The following is a 25,473-nucleotide window of genomic DNA, read 5'->3' as shown; positions in this document are numbered from 1 at the left end:
AAAGGCTCTGACTTTGGGAGTGTCAATTATCAGTATCATGATAGCAGCTTAAAGATGTACAAGTCAATGGAAAAAATTGGAAACAGTCAATTGTCTGTGAAATCAGATCTAATTCAGGGATGGGGAAGTCACACTTTCAAAAAACAATGGTAACTGTTAGGACTGATGTCCTCATCAGTGCTGGGGGCTCACGCCTATAATCTGAGCTTCTCTGGAGACTGAGATCTGAGGATCATAGTTTGAAGTCAGCCCAGGCAAGAAGGCCAATTAATCACCAAAAAAAAGCCAAAAGTGGAACTGTGGTTCAAGTGGTAAAGTTCCAGCCTTGAGCAAAAAACAAAAAACTAAGGACCAGCACCCAAACCCCAACTTCAAGCCCCAATGCTGATGTCCTCCGTGGAGAAGGAGAAAAAGAAAGACAGAGAATGAACAATTTTGAAATACATCAGAACAACATGAAAGCAGCAAAAAAGCACCCCAAGGAAAGCTGTCAATTCACAAGGAGATGGAGGAGGGAGAATGAGCAACGTTCGGTTGATGGGGGAACTAGCAGCACATGATTGAGCTAGCAAGGAAGACCGAAGAGGATGAGAATGGTCGAAGTAAACCGTTTGCATCCATGAAAACAAAACAGCCAGACTTGTGGATGTTGCTTTAGGAAGGGAGAAAGGGAGAATGTCAGAGTGGCATTCCTTAGAATCCATTGTAGAGATGTCAGAATGAAATCCCCGCCTGGATCACTAATGTAGACTCATTTTATTTTTTTAATTTTAATTTTAATTTTTTAAAAAATGAGATGTTCTCTTCCTATGAGTCGAACTGTTTCCTCCATAAAGATGCAGAATTTCCATTTAGTAGCTACTGGATGTGATAGGGTGGGAAATAAGGCCTTTTCAGATAAATAATCGATTAAAATGAGATCGATAGAGTAGGTGCTTACAAAGAAAGAAGGGACCCAAACCTCCATGGAGAAGGGCATCCTGCCACCAAGACATCAGGGGCCATGTGGTACATCTGCTCCTCTCCTCCTCTACTCACAGCATCGAGGATGGATGGTCACTAGAAACTAGGAGACCACTATGGCTTAGAGACCCTCTTTCAGAACTTCCAGGTGGAAATTGGAGTCGACTTGATCTCTGATTCCTGACCCTCAAACTAGGAGAGAATGAATTTCTGTCACTTCAAGACATCCAGACCTTGGTAGTTTGTGGCAGCAGTTCTAGGAACTGAATCCCATTCCCAATCCTTGCTCGCTAGCCTCAAGAACAACTGGTCTTTTTCCAAAGCGGAGAAACCACACAGCCCCGAGCTTGAGACCATGAAGCAATAAGGACAGCTCTCAGAATTCTAGGCCAGCCCAGAACATTGCTTGAGCAGTTGGAGCCATTTTCTTCTGTCCTGAATCAAACAAATGCCCAAATTTTATACCTGTAAGGCTTCCAATCCTGGAAGAAGAGTTCCTGTAAATCCTTCATACATGTCACTTTCCATATACTTACCCTGAACAAGATGCCCTTTGAGGGATTCCATTTGGGGATTCCTTGTTCCTCCTCATCTAGTTGAAGTCTGAGGTTCCCTTGGTAGTTCAGTTTAGCCTTTACCATTGAATGAACATAAAACTATACACCTAAGATCATCTCTTCAAGTTTGTGTTGGGGAGTTGTGGGTTATGTTGCTGTTTATTGTGTTGGTGCAAAGAAACTTTTAGTTTAATTTTCTGTAGCACTCTGCAAAGTAAGTTCCCATTTGCTTTGTTGTTATTGTTGTTAAAAGAGTGATGTTGGTAAGAAAAACATGTCCAAAGTTGGGGAGCATTTGACACTTCAACTCCTCCTTAATCCAAGCCCACACACACTCCTTTTATTTTATATCCTTTAATAAAAAGAAGAAAAATTTTAGGAACTTACTGCATTGGACCATTTAAAAACAAAACACACAGAAGAGAATGAAAAGCACGCCAACACCACTTTTTGTTTCCTAGCTCCTGTCACAAAGCAAGGGGAAGCTAGATTGTTATGGCTCTAAGACAACAGTGTGACAATTGGTTTTCGATTTTATGCAGCGCCTGACAGCTGTTGAATTCCCAAAAGGCACTTTCGTAGCTACGCTACAACTCGCTGTGAGCAGTTGGAATAATGAATTTTACCGCGTGTAGTCTGAGAAACCAGACCTGAACATATCAGAGGCCTTGTCACTGCCCCGATGCCTTTAGGACTCAAGTTGCACACATCCTCTCTGGTTCTCATCTCTGAAGAGTTCGAAAACCTTCCTGTCCTTCCCGCCGCACTCACCAGCTCATTATTCATTTATTCACAAACAGTCTGCTCCTTCTATGAACATGACATTGCACCAGGAACAAAAGAAATCAGACTAAACAAATAAGTTCTCTGCTCTCGTCTAATTTGAATACAGGTTGAGTGTGCCTTATCCAAATCTGTGGTATAAGAAATATCTCAGATTTCAGAGTTTGGGGCATGGAGGGGTATTTACATTTAAGCATTGCTAATTTGCTACCCAGCCTGTGGACCCAAGATGGCCAAGCAGGTCAAGATGGTCGGAAACAATCATATAAGATAGTGGTGGGAGCTGACAGCTGTGCTGTCAAATTATAAAAGCTAAGTTGTGTCTATGATAGAGTAAGGTGCTTGCTGCACTGCAGAGCTGATAGAACCTCAATACAGCCACTGGCTTCAAGCAAAGCTCACTGGCATTAAAAGACAACAAACACCTTTTGCATAAAGTGTGTCAGTTAATATAAAGTTTTGTAGTGCATCCAATAAGCCATTTTATTAAGGTTTAAAAAAAATTATCTGCCAGGCGCCAGTGGCTCACGCCTGTAATCCTACCTACTCAGGAGGCTGAGATCTGAGGATTGTAGTTCAAAGCCAGCCCGGGGAAGGAAAGACAGTGAGACTCTTATCTTCAATAAATCACCAGAAAACCAGAAGTGGCACTGTGGCTCAAGTGGTAGAGCACTTGCTTTGAGCTGAAGAACTCAGGGACAGCATCCAGGCCCAGAGTTCAAGCCCCACAACTGATCCCCCCAAAAATGTAATCTACAGCTGGCCACATGCACACTCAGAAATGATGCAGGAAATGTGCGACCATTGCCTGGAAAGGAATCACTGAAGGGAACAGAGTACTGCTGAGATCCAAACTCCAGCCAAGGTGGGGATTCCAGTCTAAAATAGGTGTCTTCTGCTTTCAATGACTCTGTTTATGCTGTGAGGAATGCCATTACCGACAAAACTTTCTGTGTGCACTAAAGTGAAACTTACTGAAAGGAAATTTACTAGCGGTAATGAGAGCCAGATTTCATGCTGGCAGAAGAGGAAATTAGAAATAAGCAAAGGAGAGATGCCTAAATGAATTAACTCAGTGATGGTAGAAGATGGTAGGAGGACCAGTACGAAGTCAGTTTGTTTTATAAGAAAACATACAGTAGTCTCTGGGCACCCGTAGGGTGTGATTCCATGAAGTTCACTTCTCCCACAATTCCACCCAGCAACTGCTGAAGGCATACCACTCTACTACTTCCATTAGGCACACTCGCATTTACATTTGGGGGCGCTATTTGCTTGGGCGGATTTTTTTTAACAAAATTAAGGGCAGCATAACACTCAGTACTAGATCACAGAACAATTTGACAACCATTGACAATAAGACAGGACTAAATTCTCTGCATCAATGAGCTGTGGTGAGTTAAAACACTCATTTGGGAAATTTCTTTTTACTTATTTTTACATGCTTGGCTATAACCATATGTAAAAAAATCCATTAACGGTTGGGTTTCGCACAACAAATCAAAGAAAGTTTGGACAAATGGGATTGCATGAAATTGCAGAGCTTCTGCATGGCAAAGGACATAGCTAGCAAGATCAATAGAAAGCCCAGGATTGGGAGAAGATCTTCACTAGCCATACAACGGACAAGGTCTCATATCTAAAATATACCTTGAACTCAAAAAATTAAATCCCCCAACAACAAATCTTCAAAGAAACAATTGCCCAATAAATAAGTGGGCTAAAGACTTAAAGAGAAACTTCTCTGAAGAGGAAAGAAGGATGGCCAATAGACACATGAATAAATGCTCAACCTCCCTAGCCATAAAAGAAATGAAAATCAAAACAACATTGAGATACCACCTCACCCCAGTTAGAATGACTATAATCAAGAACTCTAATAACAACAGATGCTGGAGGGGATGTGGACAGAAGGGAACCTTACTGCATTGTTGGTGGGAGTGTAAACTTGTTCAACCACTTTGGAAAGTAGTATGGAGGTTCCTCAAAAGACTCCACATAGAGCTCCCCTATGACCCAGCAATTCCACTTTTGGGCATTTACCCAAAATGATCACAAACAAGACCATACTAAAGCTACCAGCATGACTATGTTTATTGAAGCATTATTTACCATAGCTAAGATATGGAACCAACCCAGATGCCCCTCAGTAGATGAATGGATCACGAAAATGTGGTATATATACACAAGGGAATTCTATGCCTCCATCAGAAAGAATGAAATTGGCATTGGCCCATTTGTTAGGAAATGGAAAGACTTGGAAAAAATTATATTAAGTGAAGTAAGCCAGGCCCAAAGAAACATGGGTCCCATGGTTTCCCTTATTTGCAATAACTAGTATATGTCTGAGTCAAGCAGAAAAGGCCAGATAAGTTGATGTTAGGGAAATGAACCCTAAGATATGTATTCAAATGTTTTTTTTCTTTCATGCGATTGTTTCTAACACATTTATAAGATTATTTCTTTGTTGCTTTGTATGTCCCTCCCCCACAGTATAACCCCTGCTTTCACTGTATTTGATGTTGGTATAATTTGTGGAGGGGAAGGGGAAAAACAAATCGTTTAAATAGGGATACAGGTGGACCCATTGCCAACAATGAGATGTACAAATTGTTATGCTGAAAACGAACTTTACAACTTTGGTGCGGGGGAGGATTTGGTGGGGGGGTGGGGGGAGGATGGGAAGGGATGGGAAGGGGAAACAAAGGAGGAGGCTACAATGCTTGATAAGAAATGTACTCATTATCTTGCCCATGTAATTGTAACCCCTCTGTACAGTATTTTCACAATAAAAAAATAAGTTGGGTTTTGTGTAGATAGATAGATACATATATATTCATATGTGTTCATACATATAAAGCATACCTGCATACAGCATGATGGGTATATAAGGCGCATGCATACATATAGGTAAATGCATAGAAAACTAACTACAGACTTGTGTGCACAAGGGTTAATACATGTATTTCCACTAAGGAAGCCTAATGACAGAGAGACATTCATTCCCCTTTTCTGAAGTTTCTCCTTTGATTCCAGTTACCCAGATGCAACGGTAATCGAAATATGTTAAATTCAAAATTATAGTAAAATTAATACCTTAGTTTTAGGAGGGTTCTTTTGGTTTTGTAGGAGAAGATCTTGTTATATTTCTCAGGATAGTCTCTGAAACTACTTGGCTCTTAGTAGTCTCAGACTCCTGATGAGCTGAGACTACAGAAAGATGCCACTGGGCCCAGTTTCCGTTCATACGCTTTAAGTTTTTAAATTGCACACTGTGCTAAGGAGTGTGGTGTCACCTCATCCCCTGCTACCCAGCCATGTCCTCTCCTACGTGGTAGCATGAATCCTCCCTTTGTCCATCATATGAATACCACCCACCTGTTAGCCACTTACTTCCCAGCTCAGGTTTCAGATAGACTGTCCGCACATTGCTGGCATTAGCATAAGCCTTCCTTCCTTAATAATGGCTCCAAAGCCCAAGAGCAGTAATGCTGGCAATTTAGCCATACCAAAGAGAAGCTGCAAGTGCTTCCTTTACTGAAACTACAATAAGGTATTTTGAGTTGGGGGAGCACCATTTTCACATGACTTTCATTATAGTAGTACATCATAACTATTCTACGATTGACACTGTTCATCCCTCCCGGCCCTTAACTTTGTGAATTAAACTTTACGATGGGTGTGTATCTATAGGAAACAAGTAGTACAGAGTAGGGTACTACTTTCAGGCAGCCTCTGGGGATCATGAAATATATTCCCCAAGGATAGGGGGACTGTGAGGACTCATAACAATGAAAGACAGCTAGTGCTAAGATTCTCATGCTAGCATTCTGAGATGCCAAAACATTAGAGAAAAGGAGGGGAGGGAGGGAAGGAGAGAGATGAGAAGGGGGGGGAGAGAGAGAGAGAGAGAGAAGCCAACAACTGCAATGTTGTATCCTAGATGGAATCGTGAAACCAAAAAAAGTACATTCAGGCAGAAACCTGGAAATTCAAAGTAAGTCCTACACTTTAGTTAAAAGTATTTGTCCAAGGGTAATTTCTTAGTTTTGAACATTTGATTTGTGATTATATAAGATGTGAACATTAAGAAAGCTGGGTCAAGGGTATACAGGAACTCTATACTTTTGGAAATTCTTATGTAATTTTAAAGCTGTTTCAAAATGAAGTGAGTGTTTTTAAGTGGGAACCAATTTTCTATGGTAAAATCTCACAACAGCAGATAAATTAACTATGTTTCATTGCTCAAAGATGTATACATCTGCAAAGCTTTACACCAAGTTCAGACTGCCTGAATAATAGTTGTGTCTTGAGACATTAGGTGTACCCAACCTATTAGGAGCTAAACACTTTATATGTTTTTTTTCCTAAGAGAAAATCCACTGTGACTTGTCATTTCTAGTGGAAGATAGCACTCATGTGGGTTAGAGTGACTTCACATCTTAAAGAATTCTAGGAAGGCATAATGGAGTGATGAGAAACATCACAAATAGAAGATATTTTTCTATTTAGGGTCCAATGTTGATGTGGACTTCTCTGTTCCTCTCCTCTCTATATGTCATCACTGCCTTGTGTGTGGAAATGCACAAGGTGAACAAAAAGGTGACAAAAAGTCCTGCTTAATTAAAAATATGCACCTTCATAAAGGTAAGACAGGCATAATTAGAAAGCTAGAATGCAAAAGCCCTAGGCAGTAAGGCAGAGAAAATACAAGGTACACAGAGGAACATGTGCTTAATTAAGATCACAGGCAGGTCCTAGGAGATGAGTCAAAAAAAATGAATCGAATTGTGTTTAGAAAGTAGGAAAACCTGCTACAAATGAGAGGAACTGAGAGCACAAAAGTTCAGACATAAATAGGAATGTTTTGCTTGCAAACATTGTTTGAGGAGAGCAGGATGAAACAATTTAGCCCAGGAACTAGAAAGTGTGTAGTCAAGTCTCCAGGTTCACACAAGACTAGCTGTGTGGCTTTGGGTGGCTCATTGAAGCTCCCAGGACCTTGATTTCTTCATCTGTAACACGACAGACATGGCTAATTGTAGATCTTACAACAGGGAACTATTTTAATGAAGAAGGAATATTAACCACGCAGAGAGCTCAGCATAGGATCCAATGCACTTTTACTATTCAATTGCCCATTGTTGCTCTGAGACTTCTTCTTAGAGGAGATGATTCTGGAAGATTTCTAAATTAAAGTCTAGAAGGAGTGTGTGCTGCAGACAAGGGACAAAATAGCTCATGAAGTCTTATGATAAATAACTGAATGGAAGGGCTTTTGCATTCTAGCTTTCTAATTATGCCTGTCTTACCTTTATGAAGGTGCTTATTTTTAATTAAGCAGGACTCTTTGTCGCCCTTTTGTTCACCTTGTGCATTTCCACACACAAGGCAGTGATGACACATAGGAAAGCAGAAAAGCAAAGGCATTGGAGGATATTGTCACATATATAAACACAATATACATATATATATAGAGAGAGAGAGGTGTGTGTGTGCGTGTGCGTGTGTGTGTGTGTGTGTGTGTATTTTGATGACCACAGGAAGAAATTGAATGTTTTGGTATTTGGAAGGATGAATTTAAAGGGAGAAGACCAAGATGGATACGAGGCAGGGGCTAAGGAAGTCACAAGATGACAGAACCTGGGTGTTCAAGGGACCCCAGGAGTGAGCAGCGTGGGAGATGCGTGTGACTCAGGGAAGAGCAGCCTAGGGCGTGCGTGCGTGCGTGCGTGCATGCGTGCATGCGTGCATGGAGGTGGCAGATGAAGAGCAGATGGGAGATGAGGAGGTAGCCCGGCAAGGCGGGTAGGCAGCTCCTCCCAGAAGTGACCTTACAAAACGGGTGCATGGGATGGAGGCCAGAGCAAAAGGAAGGGTTGGCTCTGTGTATTTCCAGTTTACCTTTAGAGTCAAGAGTCTTGAGAAAATAAAACAATCAACATAGTGAAGGAGAAGAAATGGGACAGAGAGAGATGTGTGTAAGCTCACTAATTGGAGTAAAGGAATGAAGTGTGTGTGTGTGTGTGTGTGTGTGTGGTCTTTATCTGTCCCTCTTGCTAGGATGAAATATAGTTCTCCTGCAGACCTTGCAGCCACTATGGTAGAGGAAGGGCTTTGGGGCTGGAACTCAGGGCCTGGTGGCTGTCCCATAGCATTTCCACTCAAAACTGAGTGGAACTATACCACTTGAGCTACAGCTCCATTGCAGGTTTTTGGTGGTTAATTGGAGATAATAGACCCATGAATTTTCCTGCCTGGACTGGCTTTGAATGGTGATCCTCAGATCTCAGTCCCCTGAGCATCGAGGATTACAGGTGGGAGCTAACAGCATCTGGCTGAGCTTGGGTTTTTATAGCAATTTTAAATTTTAAATTTTTTATACTAATTTAAATCATAGGCAGCATGCTATCTTGTTTATGTAGATGGCATTTATATAAAAGAGTGAAGATTCTCATTATAAAATGGAACCAAAATTTAAATATGTGTCATGTTTTCTATTTAATTGTGTTTACTTAGACTGTACTATCATGTTTCCTAACTCAAAAAGGGAGGACAATCACAAAATTATGTATACACATACACAGGTTGCATATACTTGTGCAGATACATGTATATAAATATACATATACTTAATTCTCTTTGGTGTTGGGTTTTCTATGTTACAGGCTAGTCATCTGATAAAATGAACTAAATATGTAGTTAGCATGGAGCAATGTATTTTATCATAATAAGCATATTTCTATGATTCATTAATTTCCCAAACCAAAATAATTGTGTCTCAGTTGAATAACACAAGAGAGATATAATGTCAAACCAAGGAGTTTGGGGTCTAGAAGAACAGAAAACATAGCAAAACAATCTTAATTCATCATCTCTGGCTAAGTAATTCATTCCATTAATGGGATTTTTACAGCCAATAAGTATAATGTATCCATTCAGTATAATGAGACAATTCTACTTTTTAAATAGATTCATATTTCTCTTCAGAATTTATTGAGTCGCCACTAGCTTAGCGGTGTTCTAGATATTATTTACCATGTTGTCCAAGTAACCTTCTGAAGGATATTTAAAAGTTGTAAGAGTGGGTGTTCAGTGTGAAGAGCACAAAAAGAAACATTACATGCACATTTCAGGGATTGCACAAATCAACCACCCTGGGTATGTGCTCACCTGGGAGCCCACGTCAGAGCATGGAACATCTGCTCTACTCCCCGTGCCCAGCGTCTCCCACTCGCATAGCACAACAACTCTCCCCAGACCTCCTTACTTGGCAAACTAGATGGATGGATGGATGGATGGATGGATGGATGGATGGATGGATGGATGGATGGATGGTGGGTTTGTGGATGCGTAGATGGGTAAATGGCTGGGTAGTTGGATAGATGAATGGGTTGGTGGATGGGTAAATAGGTGGGTAGGTGGATGGGTAAATGGATGAGTTGGTGGGTTGGTGGATGCGTAGGTAGGTAAATGGGTGGGTAGATGGGTGGATAGATGGATGGGTTGGTGGACGGGTAGATGGGTAAATGGGTGGGTGGGTGGATGGGTGGGTGGATGGATGATTGGGATGGATGGCTGGGTAGATGAGTAGGTGGATGGATGGATGGATGGATGAGTGATGGGTGGGTGAATGATTGGATGATAGATGGATGAGTAACAGATTAGAATCTATGTGTCAAAGAATATATTGCATACAATGAATCCACTCATGTGATAAAATTGCTGTGTATGTTTGGGGGTGCCCAGTTGTCATACAAAAATATGGTTATTGTGCTCATTGTGCCAACAATAAAATAAGCCCACCAGTTTTACATGGGTGGTTTCGGCAGACTTGCCAAAGCAACTGAATCCCCAATTTGACCTTGAGAGTACTGGGTTTATTAAAGATTGTTCCTTTTTTAGAAGAAACATTTTAGAAGCATCTAGTATTGCTGTCTCTTATGTAATCATGCAAGTTCACTGTCCTTTGCCCATAGCCAAAAATAACAGTTTCCCCCTTTGAGAAACAGGGAGATTTAACAAGTTACTGGGGGATTTTTCTTTACAGTTTTATAGCAAGATTTTATAATAACCCAGGGATATCGCTTAAAGTCAATGTGTTTGATCAGCACTCCAGAGAGCCCATCTGTTTTCACCCAGAAACCACGCAACTTGTGTCATAAAACCACACAAACAAATTAGCTAAGGAAATTCCCTTGGAAAAAAAAAATAGTAATTCTTGAAGCTTCATGAAAACTATTGTGAATTGTGAGGCCATGTAGAGACCCAGGAGAGTGAGCATATGCCTGGTGTGAAGAAGCCGAGTAGCCAGCCTTCCCTCATTGAACATAATGTGGTCAGCTTTTTAATACCCACAACAGCCAGAAACTGCTCCTCCCGTTACATTAATCCACACATCTATGTGTGCTTTGCTAACCAGCATAGACTTGATGTGAAAATTAGAGTTGTTCACAAGTCTGGATGGTTTTGAAATTGTTTTCATTAGGAACATCACACAGGTAAAAAAAAAAAAAAAAATACCCCCCCCTCCTAATTCTACTTAATGTCATCCTCCAATTCAGTTATTTGTCAGAGCTTGCAGAAGGGAAGTGAAACTGCTTACCATCTGAACACCTGTGCAGAAGAAAGTGCAGGCAGGGACGCAGAAGATGTAAGCAACGAGGCAGAGCAGGCTCCGTGCCACGCACAGTAATTCAGTCCTGCTTTCCTGGGAAGCCCAGTGAAGGGGAAAGTCTTTCAACTCCCCTCCCCTCCATCCCGATATCTCAGGGAGACAGACGCTGAGCTATAGAATAGCCTGGGCTTAGATGATTTATATTTTTAAAGCTCAAGGTTTGAAATTGATTGCTTTGATTCTAATTTCCTTTTTTTCTGCAAATGTGCTTTTTTTCTCCTTTTACTAAGTGACTCTGCTACAGAACTATCATCTGATCTCTCAGTGAGAGTCAGACTTCAGGCTCAGTTGGAGGTATTATCAACTCTCTCTTTTGTCTGTTCTTTACATTGGGGTTTTCCAACATAAAGGGACAAAGCTTAGCATTCTCTATAGTATGCGCCTTCCCTTCTAAACTCATGATCTTTGGATTTTTAATGGACATTTGCAATTATAATTACTTTTTTTGTTAAAAGGCCTGCTTTTGGAGGGAATGGTAATGATGATCTTAAATTCATATCCAGTTCTTTTATTGATATTATTCACTCATTTACATCAAAGTAGATTAACTCTGAGAGAAATCTGTGCTTCAGTGCAGGAAGGAGAAAGAATTTGGATAAAAGGTGGACTATCATTTTATTATCTTTTTAAAGAAACTTTCAAGTGACTTCAAAGTATCACGGAACACTTTTATTTGTCCCCATCTCCTGACACTGGCCCTCTCTCCAGTGTAGATCTACCAGTCCTGTCTAGCTCTGTTTTCTCTCCATTTGTGTCTAAGTCATAGCTCATGGATGGGGAAGGACAAATGGTTGTGTTGCTACTGGTAATGAAGTAAGACAGCCCCCTTCACGTTTTAGCTCTTCGTTGGACTGGAAAAAATCTCTATGGAAAGAGTAATTGTGCTGATTTTTTTGTTTTTGTTTTGTCGGTCGTGGGGCCTGAACTCTGGGCCTGGGCGCTGTCCCTCAGCTCTTCAGCTCAAGGCTAGAGTTCTACCACTTGAGCCCCAGCACCACTTCTGGCTTTTTCTGCTTATGTGGTGCTGAGGAATTGAACCCAGGGCCTCATGCATGCAAGGTTAGCACTCTACCACTTGAGCCACAGCACCACTTCTGCCTTTTTCTGCTTATGTGGTGCTGAGGAATTGAACTCAGGGCCTCATGCATGCAAGGCAAGACGCTCTACCACTGAGCCACCTTCCCAGCCCCTTGTGTTGATTTTTTTTTTACAAACTGAATCCATCAAGAAATATGCAGCGTAGGGCTGGGAAGGTGGCTCAGTGGTAGAGTGCTTGCCTTGCATGCATGAGGCCCTGGGTTCGATTCCTCAGCACCACATAAACAAAAAGAAAAAAGCCGGAAGTGGCGCTGTGGCACAAGTGGTAGAGTGCTAGCCTTGAGCTGAAGACATGAGGGACAGCGCCCAGGCCCAGAGTTCAGGCTCCAGGACCGGACCCCCCCCCAAAAAAATATGCAGGGTACATTACAAGTGAGCCCCTGGTCTTACACCCTTGGGGGCTCCTTGTACGCCCCTAGCCCAGGACAGCTGCCGAGCTCACGTGAAGCCACGTAGACCAGCGCTGCCTGTTGACCTGATCATTGGTGGAGTCCCTGCAGAGCCTCTCCTGTGCCCTATGCCTTCTCTCACTCAACGCTGCTGCGTTGCAGACTGAACCACAGTCAAGTGTTCGGATGCAGTTCACGCATTCAGATGGTTAAATAAACCACAGCCCGCTTCCATTCCACTGCTGGTGTGTGGTTACTTGACAGTGGGAGTCTTACAAATGGCGTTGTGGTGGCCTGGGAGTGCACAGGCGGTGAGATGGCACCCTCTGTCTGGCCGGTGCTCCTGTTGGGGAGGCCCAGTGGGGGTTCTGATGTGTGTGTGTGTGCTGATTCGGGTTGATGTGGCTCATCTGTGAGGCCCAGGCAGAGCCTGTGGGCACTGCCATTCCCATGGAGCCCCTTTTATCCTTGCATGATGCCACTCCCTACTCCCCAGGCCAGAGGCAGCTGCCAGCCACTCCAGCTGCCAGTCCTGCGGCTCTCTTTGAGCTGACCATTCTAAAGTGCCGGGCGGCTACAAGGCTCAGGGTTTGAGAGAACTCACACATCCATGTAGAACCTTCCAGGTCCTCAGAGAGCACTTTCCTCTTGCCCTGGGTAGTTCTGTGGGCCCATGGCCACAGTATTAGGTCCGAGTTCATCGCCACTGGGTCTCAGCAGGGCTGGAGAAGGGTGAATGCGGTGGCTTCTTTATTCCTGCGTCTCTAGAATGGAGCACACCTGACAGAGCCCGGCCTTTGGGACTGGGTTCAGCAACGACGACACCCGTGTTCTAAACAAATGAGTCAGCAAACGGGTGAATGGGAAGGTCCTGCCTCCTCCCCGCAGCGTCACCTTGCTGTCACCTAACCATGCTCCTCTCACTGTGTGCTCTGTGTACACAGCGTGCTTTCTCTACCCGCTCCATCAATGAAAGCCCATCTAGAGAACCAGTCTCTTCCTCCTCAAATCTTCACTGAGGCACTGCAGCACTTTTTCTGATCATCCCAACTGGTTTTGTGCCGTGGGAGCTCAGCCTTCACCATTCTCACAGCTTACCCGGGAGCTACTCAGGTGATCAAGAACCTGACAATGTGTGCAAGGGAGGAGGCGGCAAATAGCAGAGACCCCCTTCCCTAAGCCAGATCGCAATCTAAGCAAAGACTCCTCACCAAACCAAAGCAGATGTACCCAGAGCGAAGGTGAAATGCGTGTTATACAAAACCGAAATGGAAAAGCAATTCCTGTAGCAGAATGAGAAAAATCAGAGATCAAGACATATGATCCACTGTGATCAGACAGCCAGACAGCTAAGCTGTCAATCAAATTCAGATTGGGATCTTCAAGAAAGGAAGGAAGGGAGCTGGAGGAGGGAAGGAAGGAGGGAGGGAGGGACAAGAAAGGAAAGGAAAAGAAAAAGAAGCACTCCTGTTCCTCCAGCCAGTTCCTTGTGCGTGTGTGGGTAGGAGAGAATCATTGTCTTTCTCTTCTTGTTATCAAAGCTTGCTTGGTCCCTACTGCTTCTCTTTTCATAGTCTCAAGGCGATTCATAATTCTGAAGCAACAAGACACTCCACAAGGAAGTAATAAGCCAATGGGTGTTAATATCTCTGAATCTTTTCAAAAGGTTGCCTGAATTAAACACACTGTAATCAATATATGAAGCCAGAGCAAAAGGCAGGGCAGACATGGAGATGTAAATTCCAGGTTGCAGAAAAGCCACTGGAAATGAGTAACTAGAGAGAGGTGTGAGGGCCTTGGAGAAAAGTCAAATTAGAAGGAGGAAAAGAGAGGGTAAGAAAGTACACACCAAATACTGCCAAACAAACTAATACGTGTGTGTCTTAGTCAGCATTGCTCCTGTTAAACCAGTTTTCCCGAAACCCAATTTGCAGAAATATAAATATCTACTCTTGCATAGATAAACACATACATGAGGAACTCCATTTGCTTGCTATCCTAGAGTATTTAAAGCATTTCCAGACTTAACTGGAAAAACTTGAACACCAATATATTGTTTCTGTTTTAAGCTTCCTGTAATCAATCAGACTATATGAATTCAAGATTCTCTCTTGTCAGATATTGCCACATTAGCATGATTGTTTAACTTGTATTCTCATTTCTTTTTTAATTCTTTGGATTTCCAGTTTTACCATTGTATGTGTTCAAACCAATTTTATTGCTTAAATATATGAACGTTTATAAGTAAAACACAGGAAAAATTCGTGTATGGAGTAAAAAGAGACTCCTCTTTGGGGATAAGATAATACAAAGTTCTACTTGTGCCTTTTTTCTGCTTTAGTTTTCCCGTTAAGTTTTGGGCCTTATAGAGCTATCCACCACAGTAATGATCAAGGCAGGGATGCGCAATATACAATGCTTGGTGTACCTTTGCTGCCATCTACTGGTTGTTTCTGTAATTGCTAGTTGTTATCTCAAATTCTATTATTTCTGTAGAGTATACTGTTCTATAGAGTTCCCCCTTTCTCTTTTATTTTTTTCATTCAGCTGAAACAAAGTGAGGCAAATGCAGACACAAAAGAGAAGCTCCCACTACGCCTGAGAATCTTTGAAAAGTTTCCCAACAGACCACAAATGGTGAAAATCTCAAAACTTCCTTCTGATTTTACAGTTCCTAAAATCAGGTATGAGTCTCAGATACATGGTAAAGGATTCATGCTAAGTGTGGGGGGTTGGAAACCTTTGACCCCTGAGATCTGAGTCTTCAGGGGAGAGGTCGTATGTACCCCAGACCCACAGGCTGCTTGTCCCTTGGGCTCCCCCAGGGACTCATCTCTCAGCTGAATGGCAAAGGTGCTGGCTGTGCTGGGAAGGAGGAAAGTAGCCTGTGTTCCGATAGCTTACCTCTACAGGCCTTTTATTTTCAAGTAAATAAAGAACTCACTCTTGGGAGGGCTTTTGAGACACTTCAGCATTTGATTAGTTTGCCATACCTGGTCACAATATAATTTACCTCCCACTTTTTAAAGGAATTGGCGTGTGTGTGTGTGTGTGTGTGTGTGTGTGTGTGTGTGTGTGTGTGTGTATGCACACATGCACTAGGACTGCAACCCAGAGCCTGGATGCTGCCCATTAGCTTTTCTTCTCAGGACTGGTGCTCTACCATTTAAGCCACAGTTTCAAGAATGATAGTGTTTTATACTCATACTAACTTGATTTTCTACTACCTTTACCTTTGGGTTAAACAAATACTTATGGGGAGCTACTTCTCATAAGTAAATGATAGTCTTCCAGTTGTAGCTCAAAGAATTACAGGTACAATCAGAATAAAAAGATTTCTTTTAATTATCTGATTTTAAAAAATTGGTGTGGATTAGATTGGGTATGGTACCATCATATTCTAATTCAAATAGAAAAGTACAGGCATATGTCACTGATGGCTGGGAGAAAGGCTGAGGAACCTGTGGGTAAATAGTCACCCATTGCGTGACATCATAGGTGTATTTATGCAGAGCAGAACATCTACAGTGTCACTGGCTGACCTCACTTTATATGACCCCTGCCATGTACACAGCCCATTGTTCAAACACCTTCACATGACACATGACTGTACTTTCATTTCTGAAAGGAAAGCACAGTTAATTGACTTTGGTTAATCAGGGAGATGTTATTTGAATGTTCAGTGTTTCAGACACCAGATGAAATCTGGTTGTTGTTGGTTTTTTGTTTGGGTTTGTTTTGTTTAGTCTTTAATATTATCTCCCAATGATTTTTCTGATGAACGGAAGCTTAGAGAGATAAATTGAATCTTTCAAGCCTCAGAAGAAAGATGAAGTATCTTAGAACTACAATAGGATTGACCATTTTAAAAAGAATACCACCAGTTATTGTTTTAAAGTCATCTCAGGGGCATTGCCTTTTTCAACAGAAGTCGGTGAATGCTGATTTTCTTACAGCAGATACCATGATGGCAGATGAAAAATTGCTCATGTGATAATATTTTTAGTCCATGAGAGCAAGGTATGAGTTTAATTGACAGACATAATTAAACTGGAGGAATTTTTCCCACCCTCTGCTTTTAAGGGTTACAGGAGTTTGCTTGAGGTGGGTTTTGGTTACAGATGCAAGGCTACATCACAAGGGGGCAAGTTACAGGATACCAGGAAGCAGCAAGATGAATACACACAGGCACTTGTCCTGTCTTCCAACAAGATTACTGCAGAAGGTCAAACACTCAGAATCCTGTGTCTTTACTCAGTTGTGAGATAAGGCAACCCCACAACCAGTAGTTTTCTGCTGGCATCTGGCATTCTCCCAGCATACAGTTCACTCATACTTCCTGCTGCCAGTCACAGTTCTCGTGGGGTTCCCACAGGTGAGGATGTGTGAAGTTAAATACCGTGACAACTAAACCTAAAGCTCACTCTTGACATGTCTTGTTTTCTGTGACCTTTGGATATCGCCTAACTTTCCCATCATCGCAAAAGGCCACCCCCGGCCTCATTTTGTTTCGTTAAATGTGTTCCCTGTCTCGCTTCACTTGCAAGGGAAAGTTTCATGAAGCAGTTCATTGATCGCCAGCAACAGGACACTTGCTGCCTCTTCCGGATTCTTCCTTCAGCCTCTTCCTCATCATGCGATCACTCCAAACGGTCGGCAATAGAAGACAACAAATACATTGATCAAAAAGTAAGAACTTCTATCTTAAAGGACCACACTTAGCACAGTAACTATTTGGGGGTCCTGGAGAATGTTGAAAGAGAATGTCAGTGAAAAGTATTTTATTCGCAGGAGAAATCATCGACACCTCATTATTGCAGCATATTTAAATCTTGCATTTCTGGGATTCAGCTTTTAAGCTCTGCTCCACCACAGCCATGCAGTTCTGCATGCTTTGCAAACCCTCACACCTGCATTTTCTCATGTACAGAATGGAGGGATCAGGTCTCCAAGTACGGCCTGGGCTAATGATGGCCTATTTGTTGCTCTTAGTAAGTGATTTTCACTGTTACATCTGAGAGAAAAACCATCCAAATAACTTCCATTTATGTGCTTTGCATATAGAGGGAATTACCAGTAGTCATACTAGCTTACTCATGTTCCAATGCACCCCTTTCTTTAGCATCTAAAGTTTTTTTTCTTCCAATTCCGCACTCAAGTATCAGTAGGGAAACCACCTGCAAGCATAGCGGATTTAGTTGTTAATTTTACAGAAATATAATTTCCCATTTTTCACTTCTAAAATTTATAACAACAAGGGATGCCCACAGACACATACATGGATATACACTATGTATGTGTGTGTGTGTGTGTGTGTGTTTGTATGTCTGCAAACACATATTTTGTATTTTACTATTAGTTGGGTCACAGAATCCACATCAGTTTGGTAGTATAATCACCTGGAGAATTTTAATTTTGTGAGAGGTAAAATATTATAGCTTGCAAAAGTAGCTAATTCTCTAGCAGGTATTCCCTGTGGAGTTCCTCCTTTCTATTTTATTTTCTTAAATGGTCACCATCATTTGCCTATTTGCTCTTCCTTCAGAATGGAATCTATATGACAATAAAACACAACCTTGTTCCATGCTCAGGAGCCTCTTCGTCTAGGCTCCCCACGAGGATGACGTCTTTAGGGTGTTCTCAGCTTCCTCCTGGTCTTCTCAGGCCCCATCTTCTCATGAAATACCACTGTTTCCCCCTGTTTCTAGAATGCCAACAGCTGGCCTTTCCACAATGGCTTGGGCATTTTGTTCTAGGCTGTGTCAATGATGATGAACTTTATGGAATGTCTCATGTTAAGGATTTGAGCCTAAGATGGTAGATGACATGTCTGATGTCAGTATCTTTTGATTTATCTTCAAGTATTTAAGATTTTATCTAGCTGAAAGTTTGCTGCTTTGCTGGGGCGGGGTGGGGGGGAGGGCACTTTTCTGTGCACGATTAGGTTCAGGAATGTTAGCAGGGTGTGCTTCATCTCTCTTCATTTCTCTGCAGTTGGAACTGCCTGTATTGGACACTTGTCCCAGTTTGTAGACTAAGATATTCACTTCAAGTTATTTGTGTTTGTCACTTAGTCACAGGTTGCTTTTCTGTTTCAGGATTTTTTTCCCCCTTGGATTTTCATCTCTAGTTTTTGTCTCATGCTTTGTTTGACATGATATTTTTTTTCTGTTTAATCTTTCTGGCCACTCATTTGATCTCAACAGATGATTCTTTGCTCTTAAATTTTTGGTGGATAAAATCATGAAATGTGTGAATAATACTTGTAACTCTCTTTAAAGGCTTCTACTTAATTTCCTCACTTCTTTTCTTCAAAATCATAATTTACTCAATAGCATAAGCGGGTGACACAAGCTACATCTCCTGTGTCAGTACATTAACAAGTTGTTGCTTTCAACCATCCAATCAGAAATCACATCCCACACACTAAGAAGCAGACTGTTTTGCTTTCTGGTTTGGTTTATTCCTAAAGCAGACTATAAATCAGAGGTGGAAAAATTCATCCTCCTCAGTCTGAGCCCTGGCATGACCGCCTGTCACCTCAGGAGGACCAGGGGATGATGAACTCAAAGTGCCAAATCCATGACACACCTGTTAACTGCTCTAGGAGTAAGTAACATCTCACAGGAAACATCAAGTTGGAATACCAGTCCTGGAAATTAATTTTCTCTTGAAAAAGAAGTGTGATGTTTCTCACACTTCCTGAGCAAAGGATTTATCATTTGATGAGGAAAAGGAAAAGGATGCTGGCAGGTGTGTTCAAAGGAGGCGAGACCCAGGAGGAGCTGGTATCCTCCCCCACACACACCCTCCCACCCTCTCCTCCTCTGTGCACCCAGCGTCTCCCTGCTGCCCGCCACTCATTTGTTTAAAATGCCATTTCTAATTTCTTTACTGTCCTGCTTTTTTGTGGCTTCTTTTTTTTAAAAAAGATGTGGCTAATTGTTTGATTATAGATGTACTATAATTATTATTTGGGGGGAGGGGGGTCCAGTCATGGGCCTGAACTCTGGGCCTGGGCGCTGTCCCTCAGCTCTTCAGCTCTAGGCTAGCGCTCTACCACTTGAGCCACAGCGCCACTTTCGGCTTTTTTCTTTTTGCTTATGTGGTGCTGAGGAATCGAACCCAGGGCCTCAAGCATGCAAGGCAAGTGCTCTACCACTGAGCCACCTTCCCAGCCCTGTACTGTTTTTATTAAGGTATTATGCAGAAGGGTTACCATTTTATAAATCAGGTATCAGGTGCATCTTCTTTTTCTTTTTTTTTTTAAAAACGTGATGACCCTTTCCTTTGCTTTCCCCTGGTTTCCCCTTCCCTCCCTGCCCACAAGCTACATCGCTCATTTTCCACATAGACTCTGTTGCTCTGGAGCCATCTGAGTTGTTTAGAGACCAGACATTTTCGAAGCTGTAGAATCTGTTGATCAAGACCCACCTTATGTTAAACATAACCCATTATAGATGGTGATTGTGTGACCCTTCCTTCCAGCCAGGCCTGCTTGGCAAATGTAGGAAAACTGCAGTTGGAATGTGTGGTTCACTGCTTCTCACATCCATTCACTGGGCTCTGCTTTGGAATATGGATACACAGTGAACGGTACACGCCTTGTCTGCATGCCACCCGCAGGTGGCTGGCTGTCCTAGAAGTCATCTCCCAGTGGCCACCCAACCATTCCAAAGCTACCACCCTGTGTCAGGCTCAACCAGAGCTTATGGCTGGTCAAGACAAACAACTTACTTAACCAAGTTTCACCTTCAGAGATAATTGTCAATTTATTTCTTCTCCTGTGCCTGGTCTGATTTGATTTTATTTTTTGTTGATTTTTGTAGATATTTCCGTGGCTCTCTGCACTGTCTGTCTCATGTCTTAGTGTCTCGGAAGTAAATTAAGTCATTCTGCAAGATTTACATTTCACAAAGCCTTGTTGATTGCTATTCAGCATTTTTGCAATTTTCTATATGATTATAGAGTGTTTGATGATTTGTGTTAGTAATTCTACACATACCAACTTACACAGCCTGGTCTGTAATTTCCAGATTGAACATTTACTTGTTCAAAAAAGAATCAGAATGTGAGAGCAAACAGCTTGTTTTCTTTCATAGGATTTTTGCTCTTTCAAAAGAATTATCTAAAAGAATAGCTTAGATGTTCTGCAGAATCACAAAGACGCATCTACAGAAGTTGGGGAGCTCTACGGAGCTACTGCATAACCATGGCCCAATGTCAAAGACACCGGCCAGTGTGAGGTCAACACAGAGGGCCACTGTCCATCCCTCCAAATAGAAAAATCCTTTGCATTTCTCTCCTAAACCTACAACTGCCGTAGAAGATATCTGATGTCCAGTTAGGCACAATAATGGGGGAGAAATTTAAAAGGATATACAGCATAAAATCAAAGCAGTTTTTCTTTTGTAAAAATTGATAGTCATAGTAAAATTATTGAGCTGGAAGTAAGGCATGGCTGTGTTTGAAAACTCAATGTTTTACTCAGGTGAGGATTGTTATGTGCAAGGGAAACACCACTGCAAAGACCATCTTTTTTTGCAGAATATTTAACTGTGTAATTACTTTTACCTTGGGTGTATGTCCAATGAGGATTAAAAGTAAATTAGAATTATGAGGAATGTGAAAGAATTTTTTAATCAAGCATTTTCCCATTCTAATTCCAAAATAAGTTTCAAAGAGTTAAGGCCAATCCTAAATCTACCTTTAAAATATATTTTCTTATTTGGAGATGATGAATAACTTTGTACATACGTTATGATGATGATTTCACAGATTTAGATTTAACTCCAAATTCGTCAAATTGTGTACACTAAATATGGGCATCATTTTGTATAATAATCATACAACAATAAAGTGGCTAAAAATGTCTAGATAGATACATAGATAGATACATAGATAGACAGACATATTCTTCTCTTTTGATGTAGTTTACTTACAGATTCCAATTTTCATGATTAGGCTCATCTAGTTCTGTCGTAATAGTTGATTGTTAATGATATTCTTGTTGTCTGTTCCTGAAGTTCAAATGCAACTTAAACACAATTAGAATCCAAGGACTATTTCCTTGCACTACAGAAATGCTATGGACTTGTAAATTTCCAAACACCTGTACAGTTAAAGGCACTGACATTTTTTCTAGGATCATAAATCCAACCTTTTTATTGTCTCTTCAGTGTTTTCTTTATCTTTCTGTTTATATGAGCTGTAAATCAAAAGTTATTGTTTCTCTTACTTCTGTGAAAATCTCTCCAGTATAGATTTATAGCTTCATACCAGAAATCCTCATAAACATATTTAAATCTTTTTCAATTGAAGATATTGCTTTTCTCATTTGGGAGTAGATTGGACCAAATTGTAGTATCTTTGACTATTGCTTTAGTGATAAGACTGTCAAAAATGCAAGTGCAAAATTTTGTTCCTAGTTTTATTAGCCCCCCCTGCATGTAAAGTGAGTTGACTCACTTCACAATAAGTAGTCTACCTTCAAAATTCACATAATTCATTCACATTTGCTATGTTATTCAATAAGACAAAAATGTACAACAGAAAAGAGAATCAAGATTAAAGTAAGCTTTTAATATTGAAAACATAATTCATGTTCCAAATACAGTTCAAGTCCTAAGCACATGGGTAGATAATTTTTGAAAACAAAGTAGATATCATTCTTATCATATGGAGCTTATGGTCTAGTGAAATTCACAGGATGCCAAAGAGATGTTTCACCCAGGTGGGAATTAACTGATACCAGGTGTCCCAGAGCCCAGAAGACTGAAGGTTTGGTATGTGTGTTTGGTGGAGTGCGCATATATGTATAAATATGTGCATTTAAAACCACAGCCTGTTATTTATACAGGTTCAAAATTTATAATACAAAAATAAGTTAAGATAAAAACATCTTGACCCATCTTCTAAAACTCCCATTCCACAAAATTTATATTTTTAAGACACATTTCAGTGCTCTGTAACATGAGATTATAATGGAATTCACCTTTATATAGGCTGCAATATGACCATTTTAATCTTACTACGCCTACATGAATCACCTTTTAAAATTCTTTCTTTTCAAGCAAAATGCTAATTCTATAAAAAGTTTGTTTTATAGAACTCTCATCATACACATGATCTGTCATATGCACTTTGATATTAATTTTCAATTCACAGGTGCATGAAAGATTCAAAAGTAGTCAAATGAGGTACCACCTTCCACCTATGTAATTTTAAGTAATTACTTATTTCCAAAGACTATATTTTATGTGGGAAACTTATTCAATAGAGTGGCTCATTACAATAATTATACTATACCTTCCCAGCATAAATGACACCTATCAAGCCCTATTCAATGGACCATGATTTTGTGCCTTACGGTCGTATGTTCTTGGAACCACTTTCCAATTTACTATTAATCTGCCAATGTTTTCCAAGTGAGAAGAGAAAATAGGGCTACTCAAATTTGGTGCTGTTAGAAACAGAACTTGATTGTCAATGCTGCAAATCAAAAACAATTAAATACTTGCAGTACCTGGTATGTTCCTTCCCAAGAAAATATTAATGGCAGGCTGGGAAGGTGGCTCAGTGGTAGAGCGCTTACCTTGCATGCCTGAGGCCCTGGGTTCGATTCCTCAGCACCACATAAGCAGGAAAAAAAAGCCGGAAGTGGGTTGTGGCTCAAGTGGTAGAGTGCTAGCCTTGAGCTGAAGAGTTGAGGGACAGCGCCCAGGCCAGGGTTCAGGCCCCACAACTGGAGCCTCCCCCCAAAAAGAAAGAAAATATTAATGGCTTCACTTTATAAATGATCACCTCAGTGGTATTCCAATTCTGAAGGTCTGTACATGGCTAAATCCCAGAGGAATTGAATAGCCCCTAATAGATGTATAGTTATTCCCAGGGAATTTACTTCAGTGGATTAATATTCGGATTAACTAGAAGTTGTGATGGATTTCCTGGTTATAAGAAATCAATAAATGCAAAATAGAAGTACTAAGCCCATGACAGCTTTTATGGGCTAGAAAATTCACAGACCTCTTTTAGTGCTGTAAAGCTATTGTAATAATCGGAGAGTGTATGTGAGAGTGTGTATGTATATGTGTCTATGTACTTGTATCTGTGTCTATGTACATGTGTGTGTGTAAAGTCAGAAGGTTGGATAGTTTCCATTTTGCATTGAGATTTGTGATAAGTAAAAATGTATAATACATGCCAACTCAATCTTTTAAGACAAGCAGAAAATATTCTGCTATCTTTCCATTTAGAGGCTGTTTTATTTAATTTTGTTAAGTTTAGTGACATCTTACATGGGTGTCATGATATATAGTAAATTGTACTATCCAGAGTTCTAATAATAGTAATTCTGCATTTATAATATGTGTTACCTAAGACAACTTAGTTTTTGTGATTTTCAGATTTCTTTTCTGTAAAAGAAGAGTAATTCAGGGCTGAGAAGGTAGCTCAGTGGTAGAGTGCTTGCCTTTATGCATGAGGCTCTGGGTTCAACTCCTCAGCACCACATAAGCAGAAAAAGCCACAAGTGGTACTGTGGCTCAGGTGGTAGAGCACTAGCCTTGAGCTGAAGAGCTGAAGGACAGAACCCAGGCCCAGAGGTCAGGCCCCACAACCAACAAAAAAAAAAGAAAAGAAGAATAATTCTTATCTGTAAGAATTTATTTGTAAATTAACTTAAAAGTATATATATATATATATATATATATATATATATATATATATACATATATATATATCACTTCAGCACATACCAAAAAGTGAAAAAGATTAATTAAAAATGTACAGGTTTTGCAATATGCATGTAAAATACATTCGTATAACTCTTCATGCAATAGCTGCAGAATAACATTAAAATTCAAGCAGAAATATATGACTTATACAATTTGAGCACTGACTAAATATACACCAAATCAATATCCTAGAGCACAACTTATTTAACTAGAGTGTAATGAAATTAGAAACTTGTAACAAGAAAATAACAACCGCAAAAAGAAATACCCACACATTTAGAAGCAGCACTTTTACTTTAGATGATTAACGGAGCAAAAAGGGAGGGAAATCAGAAAACAGCTAACATTGGAAAGAAATGAACATATCATATTTGAAGGTAGTAGCTGATGGTATTTTTGGAGAGAAAACTATAGTGTCAGAGGCATATCTGGTTAAAAAGAAGCTTACATTAATTAATCTTCCATGCAGTCAACTATGAAATCATCACCAAGAACACAGAAAGACAGCAGAAGGTAACAAACAGTAAAGATCAAATTGAATGGTAACTGAGGGGAAGAAAGCAACAAATCATATTAATAAAACCAGAATTTTATTCTCTGCAAGAATACTAAGATTGATAAATTTGCATCAGAAATCATCGAGAAAAGGTAAGAAGTCTTGCAGGGAGAGGCCAGGGTCAGCTTAGTATTTGAATCTCCTTGATTTACCTTGTGAGCATAACAGAACACCTCCCCAACAAAACCCTAAGTCCCTGGACAACATCAACCAAACTACTCATTTATAGCCACCTAGATGAGAGCAGCTGCAGTCAAACCGACGGCCACATGCTTCCCAGCCTACCATGACGTGGAAGAGGACAGAATGCATTAGAGAGCATCCCTGTTGAAGTGGCCATCTTAGGGAAGAAACATGTCCAGAAGTGAAGTCACAGTTGAACAGATGAGAGCAAGAGACATGAAAAAAACAGGAGGTCCAGATAAAATTGAGGGATGGGCAGCTGGAGAGACCGGGGAACAGAACCCAGAAGAACACTGACAGTTAGATCACAGCATTAAAATGACAGCAGAGGAAGTAGTTCTAAATAGGTTGGGCAACCTGAGGATGCACAAAAATGAGCCAGAGAAGGTACTCAAAGGCAAATGTCCTACAAGGTATTATAAGAAAAATAATTTGCAGTGAGGACAGCAGTGGCTCCTGCCCATAATCATGGCTAATCAGCAGGCTGAAATCTGAGGACCAAGGTTTGAAACCAGCTGAGGAAGACAAATCT

The 25,473-nt window shown here is 40.8% G+C and overlaps 1 protein-coding gene across 1 annotated transcript in view; it reads left to right on the top strand.

The window, feature by feature from the left end:
* Positions 1–25,473, top strand: part of Nalcn (sodium leak channel, non-selective) — a 213,227-nt gene that overhangs the window by 128,845 nt on the left and 58,909 nt on the right. The window contains exons 15-16 of the mRNA XM_042697164.1: positions 15,015–15,151; positions 17,015–17,156. Coding sequence (XP_042553098.1) covers positions 15,015–15,151; positions 17,015–17,156 — 279 coding nt within the window. The remainder of the gene's footprint in view (positions 1–15,014; positions 15,152–17,014; positions 17,157–25,473) is intronic.

Source organism: Dipodomys spectabilis, unplaced genomic scaffold (assembly GCF_019054845.1).
Source record: "Dipodomys spectabilis isolate Male_0828 unplaced genomic scaffold, ASM1905484v1 ptg000215l, whole genome shotgun sequence".
Classification (NCBI taxonomy): domain Eukaryota; kingdom Metazoa; phylum Chordata; class Mammalia; order Rodentia; family Heteromyidae; genus Dipodomys; species Dipodomys spectabilis.
This window is presented reverse-complemented; position numbering and strand designations above follow the sequence as displayed.